The following is a 19,474-nucleotide window of genomic DNA, read 5'->3' as shown; positions in this document are numbered from 1 at the left end:
CACAGCTGTATGTGTCGCTGCTGTGTGACACACAATACATGTATATAGAGGCTGATCAGCTGTTCTCCTCCACAGCTGTATGTGTCACTGCTGTGTGACACGCAATACATGTATATAGAGGCTGATCAGCTGTTCTCCTCCACAGCTGTATGTGTCGCTGCTGTGTGACACACAATACATGTATATAGAGGCTGATCAGCTGTTCTCCTCCACAGCTGTATGTGTCGCGGCAGTGTGACACACAATACATGTATATAGAGGCTGATTAGCTGTTCTCCTCCACAGCTGTATGTGTCACTGCTGTGTGACAGGCACAATACATGTATATAGAGGCTGATCAGCTGTTCTCCTCCACAGCTGTATGTGTCGCTGCTGTGTGACAGGCACAATACATGTATATAGAGGCTGATCAGCTGTTCTCCTCCACAGCTGTATGTGTCGCGGCAGTGTGACACACAATACATGTATATAGAGGCTGATCAGCTGTTCTCCTCCACAGCTGTATGTGTCGCGGCAGTGTGACACACAATACATGTATATAGAGGCTGATCAGCTGTTCTTCTCCACAGCTGTATGTGTCACTGCTGTGTGACACACAATACATGTATATAGAGGCTGATCAGCTGTTCTCCTCCACAGCTGTATGTGTCGCTGCTGTGTGACACACAATACATGTATATAGAGGCTGATCAGCTGTTCTCCTCCACAGCTGTATGTGTCGCGGCTGTGTGACCGGCACAATACATGTATATAGAGGCTGATCAGCTGTTCTACTCCACAGCTGTTTGTGTCGCGGCTCTGTGACATGCACAATATATGTATGGATAGCCTGTTTGTTGTGACTGTCACACAGCTGCTACACATACAGCTGATGAGTCGGCGCGCTCTATGTATCTGGGTTTCTGTTGCAGCTTATTTGGTAAGCGCTTTAGCTTGGCGAATAAGCCCTGACCCAATCAAATTTGCTCATCTCTGCTCCTGACAACGTCCCCTCCTCCCACTTGACTGCACAGAACGGTGCACTGCTGAGAACCATGATCTGAGTGTTCAGCCGTACATACCCCTGGTGGTACTTGTGGAGCCGACCATTGATGAGCCCCATGCCCTTTCTTGTATACATGGAACTGACCATTGATGAACCCCATTCTCCTGCTTGTACTTGTAGAGCCGACCATTGATGAGCCCCATTCTCCTGCTTGTACTTGTGGAGTCGACCGTTGATGAGCCCTATACCCCTGCTTGTACTTGTGGAGCTGACCATTGATGATCCCCATTTTCCTGCTTGTACTTGTGGAGCCGACCATTGATGATCCCCATTCTCCTGCTTGTACTTTTTGAGCTGACCATTGATGAGCCCTGTCAGGAACTTGAGTTATTTGATTGTGTATTATTGCGCACACTGAGCTTTGCTGCATCCAAGATTAGAGAACAGACACGTTGTGGGCCATTCCGACTCCCCCTCTTCTCACTTTGCCTGCTGCTTGTGTGTGTGAATCCTCAACCCCTTCTTGAAGAATTTTTTTGGTTCTATGTCTCCCTTAAAACTACTTATTGCCCCTCCTACATGGTACTAGTTGAAACTGGTGTAGCAACCTTGAGATTCTTTGTTCTATTGAAGTGATATATACTGGCACCGTTCCGGGCTAGAGATATAAGGAATGATATATTCCAGATGTCCCTCGATAGATCTATAACCTCCTGAAACAGCTAGAAGCTAAACACAACGAGTGCAAAGCTTGGGTTTCTTCGTAAGCGGTTTAGGTAATTACTCCTTGTGTACACTTAAAAGAATCTCCATGATGTGAGGCACTTTCTGATCGTGTCTTTCTTATACTTGGATCATACAGCAAGATATGCATAAAAATACTTTTCCTATTCTTAGTAAAAGGGGAGGTGTCAGCCTTCTAAGTGATGTCATCACAGGGGGAGTGCCTGGGTTTTGGGCTAGGAGTAATTTAGTGAGACAGGACTCTTGCAGTGTCTTTTCTCTGTGGTCATGCTGCTCTACAGAGGGGTGCTATGCATCTGGATATATGCTCACCCTGGCCCCCCTCCAGCACACGGCCAGTCAAGATGATACAATGACATAACGACCTGTAAGTGTTTTTTTCAATTTTAATCCTATTTTATTTGTAATCTTTATTGTACATATGATATTGTTTCCTTTATTATTTCTTTTTATACTTTGTAAACACTGCCTACCTCTTTTTTTGGAGTAAAATATAAAATTACTAGCTTGTCACTTTATGCTGTAAACGTACTGTCGCGTCCTCTGAAGTGAATTACGCTACTGATTTGAGTTGGCTCTGGACCTGTTAATCCTTGGAAAATCGGAGCTGGTGGCAGCATACTTTGTCCTGTGCACTCGGGCGTCTTTGCAGCGACCGGCGGCTTTGATAATTATTGTTCCTTCCTTAGTGGGAATAGTTACATCGCCCACACTGCAGCGTGCCCAATAGCCAGTACATAGCAGGCAGCCCTTCTGGTGATTACCCTAGGTGCAGTACCCCGACTGACCTGAGGGTAAAGAGGGCGCCAGAGAGCTGCAAGTTCCAAACCGGTAGTGGGATATAGATAAATCCCCTTCAGAAGGAACCAGGGGCAACCAAACAACCCTGGTTTGTGACAAATTGGTGTGAGTGTTGGGCATGATAAAGGTATCTTCCCTGTGAACTGTGACAGATTGATAGGAATCCGGTGGCAGCCGTGACGTAATGGTGGCAGCACAGTGGGATTCCTGACAAGCCCCATTCTCCTACTTGTACTTGTGGATCTGACCATTGATGATCCCCATTCTCCTGCTTGTACTTGTGGAGCCGACCGTTGATGAGCCCCATTCTTCTGCTTGTACTTGTGGAGCCGACCATTCTCACTTGCTGATACGTCTTCTTTCCTGATCTTTCAGAATCCAGTGACTGGTCTGTTACCCGCGAGTTGTGACCACAGAGACGCCTGGGTGCGGGACAATGTCTACACCATCCTCGCTGTGTGGGGGCTGAGTCTCGCTTACCGGAAGAATGCAGATCGGGATGAAGACAAAGCCAAAGCCTACGAGCTGGAGCAGGTACGATGTGTTGTATTCTTTCCTGTGTGTATTGTACGGTGGCAGATAAACAGCCATAAATGAGACTAATGGCCCCGCGTCATGACCTGGACACCGGTGTGCAATGGTCACAACACTGCGGTGCTGACTCTCCACAAGGAGCCGTCGTGTGGGCACTCCATAGCATTTACACGAAATCAGATCCCTCACTGGGGTCTTCATCCATCCTGGGGTCTTCATTTGTCCTAGAGTCTTCATTAGGTAAGTCTTGTTTGTATGAAGATGGCACCTGGAGCATTATATATTCTGTCGGGCCTTGGAATGGAGGGTCTGATGGGTGAGTGTCTGCCCCCACAGCAGGTGTTGCCGTAGTGCCTTCATCAGATGCAGTTTCTCTTGCCATCGCCATCTTTTCCACATGACTGTGCTGTAGGGCTTGCTGTCTGGGGTGTAGGATTTCACATTCGTTCCCCTGGTAAAGGTCAGTCTCCTTCTCGTGTGTCAGACTGTGGAGTTTACAGACTTGTATATTGGAGCAAACATTTGCTGGTATTTTATTTAACGGGAACCTGATATTATATTTATGTATAAATCCGGTCCTGGCTGCAGGATGACGCGCAGGTACATTCATATAGGGTGAAGATTTGGCCCAGGACCATATGCAAAAATAAGATTGTAACTGTGCCGTCGCAGGTCAGATGTTCTTCGCATCGGTCTGGCTGACTAACCGGTCTCTGCCACGTGTGTGTCTGACTAGAGGTCTGCCACCGTGTGTAGAAACTGTCGACTCATTTTGTGTCCCGCTCTCACCTAATGGTTGGAGGTGATTAGGGGTGTTTGCTTTGCAGCAATTTGACCATAAAGCTCCTTCTCCATGTCCTTATAGAAGTTTATATTCAGAGGTAAATGTTGGCCTTGCTTTCCATTGGTAGTCCTCTGCTTTCCAGTGGTGGTCCTCATGATTTCCAGCTTCATCATAGTGACTGGTTTTAATTCTTGCCCTTGCAGAAATCTTCATAGTTGTAGAGTATGTCTTTCCTTAGTTGAGAGGTTTTCTGCATCTTCTGGCTTAGAACAGTTGTGGTCAGGGCTCTGCGCTGTAAGGAGCCGGACCAACACAGCCTCTGTAAAACATCTGGTGGTCACAGACGCTTTGTGAGGCCGGAGAGTCCACAAATCAACTCTTAAAGAGGGATATCTATTAATCGTAAGCCATTCCAGGTGACACCCTGATGAAGCTGCTTGAGACAATGCCAAGGGAGTATAAAGCTGTCATCAGAGTAAGGCTTCATTCAGAGATCCGTGTTGTATCCATTTTTTTGCATGTCTAGAACATTTATCAATTCTAGTCTTTGGTTCTGTTCACATGTCCATGTTTGTTCAGACTGTGTCCATGCAGAACCAATACAAGGCGGACTCCATGAAAGACCCGTACATCATGAGGATGGCATCGGTGTACAGTCAGTGTACCATTAGAAGCTTTGTAATGGATCCATCCGTGAAATCACTAAAGACACATGGTGTGAGTGTGTGGTGTGTGTATGCTCGTGTTCATGGTCTATGTATATGGGGTACCAGCATACTCGCGACAAACTGGGCAACAACCTGCGGGGTCCAATTTCTCTTGCTACCCTTGTGAAAATAAAAAACTGCTTGCTAAAACATCATTTTTGAGGAAAGAAAAATTATTTTTTATTTTCACGGCTCTGCGTTGTAAACTTCTGTGATGCACATGGGGGTTCAAAGTGCTCACCACATATCTAGATAAGTTCCTTGGGGGTCTAGTTTCCAAAATGGGGGTCACTTTTGGGGGGTTTCTACTTTTTAGGCACATCAGGGGCTCTGCAAACGCAACGTGACGCCCGCAGACCATTCCATCATTGTCGGCATTTCAAAAGTCACTACTTCCCTTCCGAGCCCCGACGTGTGCCCAAACAGTGGTTCCCCCCCACATATGGGGTATCAGCGTACTCAGGACAAACTGGACAACAACTTTTGGGGTCCAATTTCTCCTGTTACTCTTGTGAAAATAAAAAATTGCGGGCTTAAAAATAATTTTTGAGGAAAGAAAAATGATTTTTTATTTTCACGGCTCTGCGTTATAAACTTCTGTGAAGCACTTGGTGGTTTATAGTGGTCACCGCACATCTAGAGTAGTTCCTTGGGGGGTCTAGTTTGCAAAATGGGCTCATATGTAGGGAACCTCAAATGTTTAGGCACACAGGGGCTCTCCAAATGCGACATGGTGTCCACTAACGATTGGAGCTAATTTTTCATTCAAAAAGTCAAATGGCGCTCCTTCCCTTCCGACCCCTGCCGTGTTCCCAAACAGTGGTTTACCCCCACGTGTGAGGTATCAGTGTACTCAGGAGAAATTGCCCAACACATTTTAGGATCCATCTTATCCTGTTGCCCATGTGGAAATGAACAAATTGAGGCTAAAGAAATTTTTTGTGAAAAAAGAAAAAAAAAGTACTTTTTCATTTTTAGGGATCAATTTGTGAAGCACCTGGGGGTTCAAAGTGCTCACTATGCATCTAGATAAGTTCCTTGGGGGTCTAGTTTCCTAAATGGGGTCACATGTGGGGGAGCTCCAATCTTTAGGCATACAGGGGCTCTCCAAACGCGACATGGTGTCCGCTAAAGATTGGAGCCAATTTTTCATTGAAAAAGTCAAATGGCGCTCCTTCCCTTCCGAGCCCTGTTGTGCGCCCAAACAGTAGTTCCCCCCACATATGGGGTATCGGCGTACTCAGGACAAATTGTACAATAACTTTTGGGGTCCAGTTTCTCTTTTTACCCTTGGGAAAATAAAAACATTGTTGCTAAAAGATGATTTTTGTGACTAAAAAGTTAAATGTTCATTTTTTCCTTCCATGTTGCTTCTGCTGGTGTGAAGCACCTGAAGGGTTAATAAACTTCTTGAATGTGGTTTTGAGCACCTTGAGGGGTGCAGTTTTTAGAATGGTGTCACGTTTGGGTATTTTCAGCCATATAGACCCCTCAAACTGACTTCAAATGTGAGGTGGTCCCTAAAAAAAATGGTTTTGTAAATTTTGCTGTAAAAATGAGAAATCGCTGGTCAACTTTTAACAAAATTGCGCTGATGTAAAGTAGACATGTGGGTAATGTTATTTATTAACTATTTTGTGTCACGTAACTCTCGTTTAGCAGAATAAAAATTCTAAATTTTCTAAATTTTCACCAAATTTCCATTTTTTCCACAAATAAACGCAAAAATTATCGACCTAAATTTACCACTAACATGAAGCCCAATATGTCACGAAAAAACAGAACCGCTAGGATCCGTTGAAGCGTTCCTGAGTTATTACCTCATAAAGGGACACTGGTCAGAATTGCAAAAAACGGCCAGTTCATTAAGGTCAAAATAGGCTAGGTCATGAAGGGGTTAAGGACGATTTTATATAGACACACCCCTCCCCCTCGCATTACTCACCTGCTCCTCATTCCAGCCGCCGTTCTGCCTCAGTCTTCAGCGCCTTCTGCAGTGACGCTGAGGTCAGAGGGCGCGGTGACGTGGTTAGTGTGCGCCCTCTGCCTGGCGTCAGTGCAGAAGACGCTGAAGAAGATGAATCAGCGGCTGGAACGAGGAGCAGGTGAATATTGAAAGTGTCGGGGCCTGAGCGACGGAGAGGTGAGTATGTGATTTTTTTTTTTTTATCGCAGCAACAGCAAATGGGGCAAGTGACTGTATGGAGAATCTTATGGGGCCATAACGTTTGTGCAGCACTATATGGGGCAAGTGTCTATATGGGGCCATAACGTTTGTGCAGCATTATATGGGGCAAGTGTCTATATGGGGCCATAACGTTTGTGCAGCATTATATGGGGCAAGTGTCTATATGGGGCCATAACTTTTGCGCAACATTATATGGGGCAAGTGTCTATATGGGGCCATAACATTTGTGCAGCACTATATGGGGCAAGTGTCTATATGGGGCCATAACGTTTGTGCAGCACTATATGGGGCAAGTGTCTATATGAGGCCATAACGTTTGTGCAGCATTATACGGGGCAAGTGTCTATATGGGGCCATAATGTTTGTGCAGCACTATATGGGGAAAGTGTCTGTATGAAGCATCTATGGGGCCATAATGTTTGTGCAGCACAAACCAGGGATTCAAGCTTCAGGAGGCTAATTTGCATATTCCAGGTGCCTTCTGGGAGAAGCGAAGTCTCCCTAAGCTAGAAGATCGTTGGGTACAGCCGGGACCAGCTGCTTCGAAAGCACCATGTATAAGTATATAAGGGGACAATACAAATATCTCGCTGAGGATCTGTTTATACCAAGGAAGGTGACGGGCACAAGGGGGCATTCTTTGCGTCTGGAGGAGAGAAGGTTTTTCCACCAACATAGAAGAGGATTCTTTACTGTTAGGGCAGTGAGAATCTGGAATTGCTTGCCTGAGGAGGTGGTGATGGCGAACTCAGTCGAGGGGTTCAAGAGAGGCCTGGATGTCTTCCTGGAGCAGAACAATATTGTATCATACAATTATTAGGTTCTGTAGAAGGACGTAGATCTGGGGATTTATTATGATGGAATATAGGCTGAACTGGATGGACAAATGTCTTTTTTCGGCCTTACTAACTATGTTACTATGTTACTATATGGGGCAAGTGTCTCTATATACTACATGGCTGTTCTATATACTACGTGGGCTGTTATATGCTACGTGGGCTGTGCTATATACTATGTGGCTGTGCTATATACTATGTGGCTGTGCTATATACTATATGGGCTGTTATATGCTACGTGGGCTGTGTTATATGCTACGTGGCTGTGCTATATGCTACGTGGCTGTGCTATATACTACGTGGGCTGTGTTATATACTACATGGCTGTGTTTATATGCGATCATGAATCGTGGTATGTGTTAAACGGGGGGCCCACTGAGACTCTTTCGCCCGGGGCCCTCAAAAACCTGGAGCCGGCCCTGACTCTGACCTATTATTATCAACACTTTTTAGGAGCGCCGGTGTGTTTTTATTCTTTATACCAATAAAAACATGAACTCGTCCAAAAAACAAGAGGTCACATGACTCTGTGGGCCAAAATATGGAAAAATTATACCTCTCAAAATGTGGTGATGCAAAAACTATTTTTTTTTTGCATTAAAAACCATCTTTTATTGTGTGACAGCTGCCAAACATAAATACCCGATATACATCTGGTATCGCTGTAATCTGACCGACCCGAAGAATAAATACTCCTAGTAACTAAGGCTAGTTTCACATTTGCATTTAAAAACGCAGCGTTTAAAACGCAAACGCAGGTGGTGAAAAAAACGCATGTAAACGCGTGTAAACGCGTACAAACGCTGTGTTTTTTAGACGCATGCGTTTTCGCATGCGGTAAAAAAAACGCAGCATTTTTACGCGTTTACATGCGTTTTTGATACACATGATGAGAAATTTCACAAGAGAAAAATCAAGATCCAGACACCGCCAATGGGACTACAGAGGGCGTGTGACATGACTCTGTGGACCAAAATATGGAAAAATTGTAGCTCTCAAAATGTGGTAACGCAAAAAATATTAATTGGAATAAAAAGCGTCTTTAGTGTGTGACAGCTGCCAATCATAAAAATCCACTAGAAAATCCACTATAAATAGAAATAGCTAGGGTTAGGGTTTGGATCCCTTTATCACCTTGATGGTGGGGGTTTAGGGCTAGGGTTAGGGTTTGGATCCCTAGGGTTAGGGTTAGGGTTTGGATCCCTAGGGTTAGGGTTTGGATCCCTTTATCACCTTGATGGTTGGGGGTTAGGGTTAGGGTTTGGATCCCTTTATCACCTTGATGGTGGGGGGTTAGGGTTAGGGCTAGGGTTAGGGTTAAGGTACCGTCACATTAAGCGATGCTGCAGCGATATAGACTACGATGCCGATTGCTGCAGCGTCGCTGTGTGGTCGCTAGAGAGCTGTCACACAGACAGCTCACCAGCGACCAACGATGCCGAAGTCCCCGGGTAACCAGGGTAAATATCGGGTTACTAAGCGCAGGGCCGCGCTTAGTAACCCGATGTTTACCCTGGTTACCATTGTAAATGTAAAAAAAAAAAACACTACATACTTACATTCCGGTGTCTGTCGCGTCCCCCGGCGTCCGCTTCCCTGCACTGTGTAAGCGCCGGCCGTAAAGCAGAGCGGTGACGTCACCGTTGTGCTCTGCTTTACGGCCGGCCGGCGCTGACACAGGATGCAGGAGGAGTGCAGGGAAGCGGACGCCGGAGGACGCGACCGACACCGGAATGTAAGTATGTAGTGTTTTTTTTTTTTTTTTTTTTACATTTACAATGGTAACCAGGGTAAACATCGGGTTACTAAGTGCTGCCCTGCGCTTAGTAACCCGATGTTTACCCTGGTTACAAGTCAGGAGATCCAGCGACGAAATAAAGTTCTGGCCTTCTAGCTCCGACCAGCGATGTCACAGCAGGATCCAGATCGCTGCTGCGTGTCAAACACAACGATATCGCTACCCAGGACACTGCAACGTCACGGATCGCTATCGTTATCGTTCTAAAGTCGCTCAGTGTGAAGGTACCTTTAGGGTTAACGCAAAACGCAAGCATAGAAACGACGCATGCATCGTCAAACGCGGCAAAACGCATACAAAAAAAAGCATGCGTTTTTAATGTTAAATATAGGATAAAAAAAGCGTTAAAACGCAGCGGCAAAAAATGCAAATGTGAAACCAGCCTAATACTGCATGAGGAACGGCCTAAAATAAACAATTCTTTACCTACTGTTGATTTTTTTTTCATTCTGCCTCCCAAAGATCGCAGTAAGGCTTGGCACACATTGCGCTCTATGTTGAGCTTTTAAACCGGGCTTTCCGTGTAAATCTCTGAAATACGTGATTCAGACAAAACCACTGGCAGAAGATTCCCTATAATGAAGCACATTGACGCTCTGTGGATGCTGTTTGACCTGTTATCCGGCAGTGTCAGTCTTTTTAGGATTGCATAAAAGTGCTGTCTACCACAATTTTGTGCACTTCTGAAAAGGGCACCGCTGAACAGAGGCCAGACGAAGTCAAGAGTAACTCTGCTGTCTCATTATAGTGAATGGATCCCTCAAGGGTTTCATCTGAGTCACGTCACTCAGAGATTTACCGTATATACTCGAGTATAAGCCGAGATTTTCAGCCCATTTTTGGGCTGAAAGTCCCCCTCTCGGCTTATACGCGAGGGGTCGGCAGGGGAGGGGGAGGGGTGGCTGTGTAATTATACTTACCTGTTCCTGATGCGGTCCCTGCACGTCACTGCTTCTTCCAGCGCTGCATATTCTTCCTGTACTGAGCGGTCACATGGTACCGCTCATTACAGTAATGAATATGCGGCTCCACCTCCCATAGAGGTGGAGCCGCATATTCATTACTGTAATGAGCGGTAACGGTGACCGCTCAGTACAGCAAGAATATGCAGCGCCGGGAGAAGTAGGGATGCGCAGGGACCGCACCAGGAGCAGGTAAGTATACGGGGAGGGGGAGCGCAGCGCTGCGCGATATTTACCTCTCCTCGTTCGGGTGCGACTCCGTCATCAGCGTCCTCTGGCTGTGACGCTCAGGTCAGAGGACGCGGTGACGTTGTCAGTGCGCGCCCTCTGCTGAACGTCAGTGCTAGACGGAGCCGCTCCCGAAGGAGGAGCAGGTAAAAGTGACGGGGTCCTGAGCGACGGAGAGGCGAGTATGTGATTTTTTTTTTTTTTTTTTTTTCGCAGCCACAGCATATGGGGCAAGTGACTGTATGGAGCATCTGTATGTGGCCTTAATGATTGTGCAGTACTATGAGGGGCAGTGACTGTATGGAGCATCTGTATGGGGCCATAACGATTGTGCAGTACTATGAGGGGCAGTGACTGTATGGAGCATCTGTATGGGGCCATAACGATTGTGCAGTACTATGAGGGGCAGTGACTGTATGGAGCATCTGTATGGGGCCATAACGATTGTGCAGTACTATGAGGGGCAGTGACTGTATGGAGCATCTGTATGGGGCCATAACGATTGTGCAGCACTATAAAGGGCAGTGACTGTATGGAGCATCTGTATGGGGCCATAACGATTGTGCAGCACTATAAGGGGCAGTGACTGTATGGAGCATCTTATGGGGTCATAACGATTGTGCAGCACTATAAGGGGCAGTGACTGTATGGAGCATCTGTATGGGGCCATAGCTATTGTGCAGCTCTATAATGGGCAGTTACTGTATGGAGCATCTGTATGGTGCCATAACTATTGTGCAGTACTATAAGGGGCAGTGACTGTATTTAGCATCTGTGTGGGGCCATAACTATTGTGCAGCACTGTAATGGGGCAGTGACTGTATGGAGCATCTGTATGGGGCCATAATGATTGTGCAGCACTATAAGGGGCAGTTACTGTATGGAGCATCTGTATGGGGCCATAACGATTGTGCAGCACTATAAGGGGCAAATGTCTGTATGGAGCAACTGTATGGGGCCATAACGATTGTGCAGCACTATAAGGGGCAGTGTCTGTATGGAGCATCTTATGGGGCCCTTATTACCCTTTATGCAGGATAACATGGGGCATATTTTAATATGGAGCATTTAATGGGGCTCATCAAACTTTATGGAGTATTATATGGGGCTCCTGATTTCAATATGGATATTCAAAAACACTTAACCTACTAATGTCTCAATTAATTTTACTTTTATTGGTATCTATTTTTACTTTTTTTTTTTTTAATTCTTTAAGTTTTCAATAAACAGAAAAGAAAACGGGTTATAGAAAACTTTAGCTCGCGTATCGAAACACGGAAAATTTGCTATTTTACATCAAGTCTTAAGATAATCAAGAAAAACTGTATTATCAATATATACTCGTTAGGGAATAAAGACAGTTGAGCATACAAAACATAGAACAAGATTTCAGGACCACAAAAACTAGCCCTAGATAACAATATGAGCTATAAAAGAAATTTGCAAGGCTAGAAGGTGCGACAGGGAGGACTATGATACCACGAATAAACTTGTTGCTGATTTAGGAGGAGGAATGGACGGCAGAAAAAGTGACTGGAATATGCAAAAAATGGGTATAAAAGTGGAGGTGGGGTCGGTAAACGTGTCTTACTTGGAAAATTCAAGTTAGAGGGGGGGATAGAAGGAACTCTTGGTAGGGAACAGGTAGAGACAATCCTCGGGGGAAACCTCCTGCCCCAGATCTAGGAGTAGGGGATAAATATTCAACCCAAGGAAGCCAAGAAGCACAAAATTTCTCATGGGTACGTGTTTCCCAACTAGACAGTTCCTCCAAGCGATAGAGGTCTTGGACTTTAAGAGTCCATTCTTTAAATGATGGGGAGGTTATTTTTCTCCAGTGCATTGAAATCAAATGTTTTGCAGCTGCTAGTAAAATGGGTAATAAATCGTGTTTCTTTGGATTAAAGGAGGGAGAAGGAAGGGAGAGCAAAACATCCTGGGGAGCTAGGTCTCGATCCATTAGGCCCATATTATGGAGAGATTTGTTTATATCTGTCCAGAATTGTTTTAACTCTGGGCAAAACCAGAAAATATGAGCTAAGGAACCCACGGATCGAGAGCATCTCCAACACATCGGGGAGTCCACCAATCCCAAATGAAACAGCCTTTCTGGGGTCCGTTACCACCTAGAAAGGATTTTAAATGCGTTTTCTTGTAATAGGATACATCTGGAGAATCCGTGAGAGTTGGCGAGTACCTGCTGTGTTTCTTGGGAGGATAGTGCTATCCCTAACTGTGTTTCCCAGGAAGAGAGATATAAGGGTTTAAATTGAGTTGGGCTTTTGAGGAGGTTCGTGTATAGTTTAGAAACCAGTTTGGTGATTGTAGATTTTAACCTCACTAGCAAATCGAGCCAGAGCCATTCCGAAGAGTGACTTACCTTGGTTCTAAACATCATCATAATGCGGTGTATGTGGTGTTTTTGTAGAAAATTAGTAGGCTGTTTTGTGGCTTTAATCGGCCAATTATCATTGCAAGGTAAATGGTTTGCTAGGAATTGAGAGATTGGGGCGTCTGGAAGGGATGTCCAGAGTCCATAGATGTCCTCATATGTAGGGTCTACCATCCATGGGATGATCTTAACCGGAATATTGTCGAGAAAATAACAGTGCGGGAGTTGGTTTGGTATAAGGGAGCGTCTTATAGATAAGGTGTTATGTAGGATCTCATCAAGTTTTCTACGTGGGCAATTAAAGGACGACCAGAGATAAAGATCAACCTCGTTACCCAGTAGAGTTCTAATTTCGTGTTGAGGTTTTCTGGATTAGGTTTTAACAGGTTCATCCATATAGCGAGATGTATAGCTTTATAATAAGTTTTGATATCAGGAAGGCCAAGACCACCCCTACCTCTGGGAAGAGAGAGAATTTTAAAAGGGAGTCTGTCTTTTTTGTATTTCCATATAAATTGAGGAATCAGTTGGTTGGCTGAGTGGAAGAATGAGTTGGGAAGGGGTATGGGAACCATGTTCATGGTATAAAATATTTTTGGGAAAATATAAGATTTAATAACATTTATTCTTCCCATCCAAGATAAGTAAGGTAGATCATAATTTTTTAGATCTTTTTGGAGCTGTGCCAGGAGGGGAGTATAATTGCATTTGTAGAGGGAAGAGGGATCAGCCGTTAAATAAATTCCAAGATATTTTAGTTTTTGTGTGGGCCAATTAAAATGGGTGCTTCCTTTTAAATCCAGGATGTCCGAAATCTTCGCTGAGACGTTTAGTGCTTCAGATTTATTGGCGTTTATTTTGAAGTTAGAGATCTCGCCAAAATCAGCGAACAGGGACATTAACTTCGGAAAAGATGTTTTGGGATTAGAGGTCAAGACTAAAAGGTCATCGGCAAAAGCAGCTACTTTGACCTCTAGTTTGCCCATCCTAAGGCCTATAATCTCGTTATCTTGTCTAATTTTTTCCATCAGGGTTTCCATGACCATGATAAATAGGGTGGGTGAGAGAGGACAGCCCTGTCTGGTGCCGTTGGTTATGTTAAAGAGTTCGGAAAAAATACCATTCACCCCGACTTTAGCAGATGGGTCCACGTAAAGGGACATTACAGCGTCTATAAAAGCTGGTGGGAAGGCAAATTTTTGTAACGTGCAGACCATGTATCTCCAACTAATTCTGTCAAATGCTTTTTCAGCATCAGTCGACAGAATGGTCAATGGAGTCTTATTCTTCTTTGCATAAGAAATAGCATGAAGAATTTTAGTGGAATTGTCTTTGCTCTCGCGGCCCTTCACGAAGCCCACCTGGTCAGGGCGAATGATACTGCCCAAGACACCATTCATCCTTGAAGCCAATATCTTAGCCCACAGTTTCAAGTCAGTGTTGAGCAATGAGATAGGGCGGTAATTGCTACACTAGCTGTCATCTTTCCCCTTCTTTGGTATGATGGCAATGTAAGCCTTTAGTGCCTGGTGAGGTGGGAGCTTCCCTTCTAAAAAGGAGTTTAAAAGATTTACTATATGGGGGAGAAGAATATCCGAGAACTTTTTATAATAACCCACCGGGAAATCGTCGGGGCCAGGTGCTTTCCCACTCGGGATGGTTTTTAAGATATCATTTCATTTAGTTCTTTAAGTGTAATTTTGGCCGTGAGTGCGTTACAGTCTCCAGGGGAAATTGTCGGAAGGGAAAGAGGGGCCAGAAAGGTTTGAATTTTAACTGTAGTCGTCGAGCAATTTTTCATGTCATCAGAAAGGGGCAAATTATAGAGGGATTCGTAGTATTGCCAGAAGGTCTCAGCAATCTCTTTTGAATCTACTACTCTCTTGTTTGTCGTCGTGAGAATGCTTTTTATGAATTTTTTCTCTTTTTGTTTCTTTAACAGTTGTGTGGTGAGTTTCCCACTTTTATTGTCATGCAAATAAAAGCGGTGTCTGCAATACATAAACAATTTAGCCGACTTTACGTTTAGCAGGTCTTTAAGTTTATTACGAAGGGAACTGAGTTCTTGGTAAGACTCAGATGATTTAGTGCCTTTATGTGCACGTTCTGCAATAGTTATTTGGTGGAGGAGAGATTGGATTTCTTTTTCTCTCTGTTTTTTGATGTACGAGCTAAGTGAGATGAGTTCACCTCTGAGGACGGCTTTATGCGTTTCCCATATAATGGGAGTAAGATGTCCCGTATTTATGTTCTCATTGAAGAATTGAGAGATGATGGTTTTGAGCTTGTTCACATGTTTTGGGCTGTCTAACGATTCATTAAGTCTCCAAGTCCTAGCAGGTCTGGGTAATGTGGTGATGAGAATTTCAATGAAGACAGGAGCATGATCTGATAAAGTGATTGCGCCAATTCTAGAAAACTTTATTAAGTGTAAGGCTCGAGATTGTACTAGAAAATAATCAATGCCGTGATAAGAGTTGTGTGGGGGCGAGAAGAAGGTCTAGTCCTTCACAGTGGGGTTGAAGCTGCGCCAGGGATCTATTAATTGTAAAGAGTTTAGTTTATTTAAAAGTTTTTGTCTCGATTTTTGAGGTAAAGAGGAGGAGCCACTAGAGGTGTCTAAAGTGGGTTGTAGTGTCAGATTTAGGTCCCCACCCACAATTAGTAAACCTTCCTTAAAAAGCTGTGAAGTGTCTAGTGATTTGAGGATCCATTGTCTGATTTATGTTTGGGGCATATAAATTGGCTAAGGTTATTTTCGTATTTGCAAGTAGCCCCTTTATCAAGATAAATCTACCTTCCGAGTCTGTCAGACTATCCTCAAGTGTGAATGGGAGTCCTTTTTTAAGCGCTATACTTACTCCCTTAGAAGCGGAGGAAGAACAGCTATTATACCATGTGGGAAAAGAGGAGATAGACATGTTTGGGGCTCTACCTAATTTAAAATGAGTTTCTTGAAAGAAGGCTATTTGTGTTGCTTGCTTTTTTAGCAATGTGAGGATCTGACTGTTTTGCGGGGGAATTTAAACCTTTCACATTAAACGACGCTACCGTGACCGTGCCCATATCAACACGATTAACCGCCATCCAGTCCTTCCTCAAAGTCCTCTGTCGCACCATAGGGCCTGAAAAAACAACAGAATAGGGTGATCAACCAACTATATACAAAATAGAGCTCGCCTATCGCAGGGGGGGGGGGGGGAAAACATGAGCCCAAACATAAGTGAGGAAAATCCAAGTGGTGACCTGTTATCTATAGATTATCTTAAAAACAAAAATGTGTGAACATATCAAAGGAATTATTTTCAAAGTATTGGAAAAGTATCAGTGCTGAGAAAAGGAACATATTAAATTTAACACTGTAGAGGTTTCTCCAAGTCCAGAGAAAAACAATACTCCATTGTCTCCATCAAATGCGATGGGAAGAGAAAACATTAGCAACAAAATGGAAAGAATAAAGAAAAAGTCCTGGAAAGGCAAAAAGTAGAAAAGGGGGATGTAACTCAGGGGTCAATCCACCGTTGACGCCCTGATCAAAAAATAACCAGTCCAGCACTTTTGACCCAATTCAGGTTGGGAGAACTTTAGAAGCGGTCTTCTTCGACTTAGGAGAAGCATGTTTTTTCTTGACTGTCCAATCCTGTGGTTTTGTCAGTTTAGGGAAGTTCCATCCTGTATCAACTGGCATCCAGGAGGGAATGTCTATCGGCGAGATGTCAAGGGTCGACCAGGCTTCCTCAAGGTCTGCCGGGGATCGTATTGTGATCTGGCGGTTGCCCATTGTGATGGCTAGGCCAAAGGGGTAGAGCCACCTATACATCAGATTGCGCGATCTCAATTCCGTTAGAAGTGGCTTAAGAACTCTCCGTTTAGCCAGAGTAGATGGGGCTAGATCCTGGAATAATTGTAGTTGAGCACCCTCATACGAGGGATTGTCCTTCTCCCTTGCGCCAGTTAGAATTGCTGCGGTATCGACGAAGCTCAGGAGGCCGCAAATGATATCTCTTGGTAGTTCCCCTGGTCTAGGTTTGGGTTTAAGGGCCCGGTGTATTTTTTCGATGACAATGGATTCCGCTCTCTCTTTGCCCAGAAGATCAGAGAAGATTTCTCTGGCGACCTTGTCCAATGACTCGCGAGCGAAGGATTCAGGAACGCCTCTCAACCTGATATTCTTTCTTCTGCTGCGGTTTTCCTGGTCTTCCGCAGCAAGAAGAGCAGTATTAAGTTGGTGGTGTTGTTGTTGTAGGAGTTGGTCGCGTAAGGATAATATTGCCTCGGTCGCTTCCATGTTGGCGGACTCTAGGGTTTCCACTCTCTGGCCCATATGTTGTAAGTCTGCACGTAAACCAGATATTTCTTCTAAGAGTGGTTGCATACTTTGTGCAAGTAAATTTTTCATGAAGGCTCTAGAAATTGTGGCTGATTCTTCCAAGGTGGATTCGCAGTCCGAGCCCTCTCCACTAGAGTCGGAATCTTCCAAGATATCCGGAGAGATGGGTCTTTTAGATGGTTTTTATATATATGAGGGAGTCTGAGGCATTTCTATTCCTTTTTTTAAGATATTTTTCCAAGTTTCCATGTGTTTTACGAACCTGATTTTCAACAAGAGGTTTAGCTGAGTGTTTATCACGCTCTTTATTTGTTTTACCCATAATAAAGCTACTGATGGCGTGATATGCAATGGCCACCACTTGAACATTTAAACGGGAGGTATTAGTCCATTGTTATGTGTAAAAGCGGTTTTCTGCTGTTCGAGCAAAAGATTGCGCTTTGTAACTATCCGGCTTCTTCCCAGATTTAGAGAGTAAAAAAAACTAAATATAACTAAAAGAAAAAGTAAAAACAGAAAAAAAAAATCAAATAATAATTTGGTTGAGGCAGCAGTTCCTTTATGTCGCCAGAAGATGTCAGTGGAGTACTGTGTATTAGATCCACTAGTTCTCTGATTGTGATTAGAGGTAGGATTGCAGGAGAGTTATAGTAAAATTTATTCTTTCTAAGTGAAAAACAAGTTGCCTCCTGGTCGGTCTGAGGAAACAAGAGTTCAAATCATTTGGCACAACACAGGGGAGGAGGGGGCCCCGGTGCAAAAAACAACGGCCTCACTAGATGTCACAGCACTGTTCACCAAAGGGGTTAACACTGCCTCTATTGTATAAACTGGTGTGCCAGAAAGCTCTAAGGGTGCCAGCAATTTCAGAGTTAATTTTTTGTGCTGTGTCTTATTATATGCACCCGTTATCCCTGGGTATGGGGCAGCAGAAGGGAGCGTCGGGAGATGAACTTTCAGAGTGAGGGAGACAGCGGGGGTCAGGCCGCTACATCCCTCCGACAGTGAGTGCAGAGTCCCCTTACCACGTCCGAGAAGGGTCCAAGATGGCGCTAGCGCGAAAACTTCCCGTGCTTCCCCAGGGGCACCTATGCCGGGAACCACCACTGGGACAGAGGGTCCGCAGACCGCAGGAGCCAGAGAGGCAGTCAGACCCCACACCACGTCTGCCCGTACTGTGTTTTCTCCACCTGCGTCTCTTCGTTCAGAGGCCGGGGGTGAGAGCTGTGAGAGGGCGCAGGCACGGACTTCGCAGGTCTCCGGTCACAGTCCGCAACAACAGGAGGCAGGTATGTGTGAGCGCTGGGACGGGGCGAGGGGGTGAAAGCGGCGCCCAGTAGCGACACCACCGTGAGGCAGCCTCCTCTGGCACAGGTCAGTTTCTAAGATGGTACCGCGTCCCCACTATTTGTTCTTCACCGCTTGAGCGCGGCAGGACCGCGGCGGTCACGGCGGCCGGGGTGGATCAGCGGGGCCGCAGCGCGCACGTCCCCTCCCCCGGTCTTCTCACCTCCTCCCGGCGCTGCAGCACAGACCTCCGGACACTGCAGAAACGATCCAGGCGGTCCAGTCCTCGGGAACTCCAGATATAGAGGGTGGTGGGGGACTCCCACTGCAGGGAAAACTAGCCAGTTCTCCACACTGGGCGCAGCACTCAGCCCACTGCTGGCAGGAGGGGGGATCCTCTAGCAGACTTCAGGCCCACGTGCAGGCCTCGGGACCAGAGTACGCCTTCACTGCCAATTTACGGGTCAAATGAGGTGAAAAAGTCCTCTAGGCCAGCGATGATATGGGAGAAGTCCTTAAATCTGGTAGATGGGTTGTGAAAAGGTGCAGATTGGGCTGGATAAGAACGGCCAGCAGAGGAGCTTAATGGAGGCACGTCCTGCTCCTTCAGCTGCTAGCCATGCCCCCATCTATTTTTACTTTTGACATTTACCGGTAGCTGCTGCATTTCCCACCCTAGGCTTATACTCGAGTCATTAAGTTTTCCCAGTTTTTTGTGGCAAAATTAGGGGGGTCGGCTTATACTCGGGTCAGCTTATACTCGAGTATATACGGTAAATGGAAATCCCAAAGTAAATGCTCAGCGTAGAGCGCTGGATAAATGTGATCCCAAACGATATGTAAAATGTTCCTAATAAAAGATTCAACTCAATCCACAAAAAAGCAACTCCCCACTTAC

At 45.1% G+C, this 19,474-nt stretch overlaps 1 protein-coding gene across 4 annotated transcripts in view; it reads left to right on the top strand.

Moving 5' to 3' along the window:
- PHKA1 (phosphorylase kinase regulatory subunit alpha 1) overlaps positions 1-19,474 on the top strand; it is a 452,411-nt gene that overhangs the window by 6,346 nt on the left and 426,591 nt on the right. For all 4 annotated transcript variants that reach the window (XM_069748675.1, XM_069748674.1, XM_069748673.1 and 1 more), the window contains exon 2: positions 2,906-3,064. In XM_069748675.1, the coding sequence (XP_069604776.1) occupies positions 2,906-3,064 (159 nt within the window). The remainder of the gene's footprint in view (positions 1-2,905; positions 3,065-19,474) is intronic.

The sequence above is a fragment of the Ranitomeya imitator genome, chromosome 2 (assembly GCF_032444005.1).
Source record: "Ranitomeya imitator isolate aRanImi1 chromosome 2, aRanImi1.pri, whole genome shotgun sequence".
In the NCBI taxonomy this organism is placed as follows: domain Eukaryota; kingdom Metazoa; phylum Chordata; class Amphibia; order Anura; family Dendrobatidae; genus Ranitomeya; species Ranitomeya imitator.
Note: the sequence above shows the minus strand (reverse complement) of the source record. Positions and strands in the feature narration are given on the sequence as shown.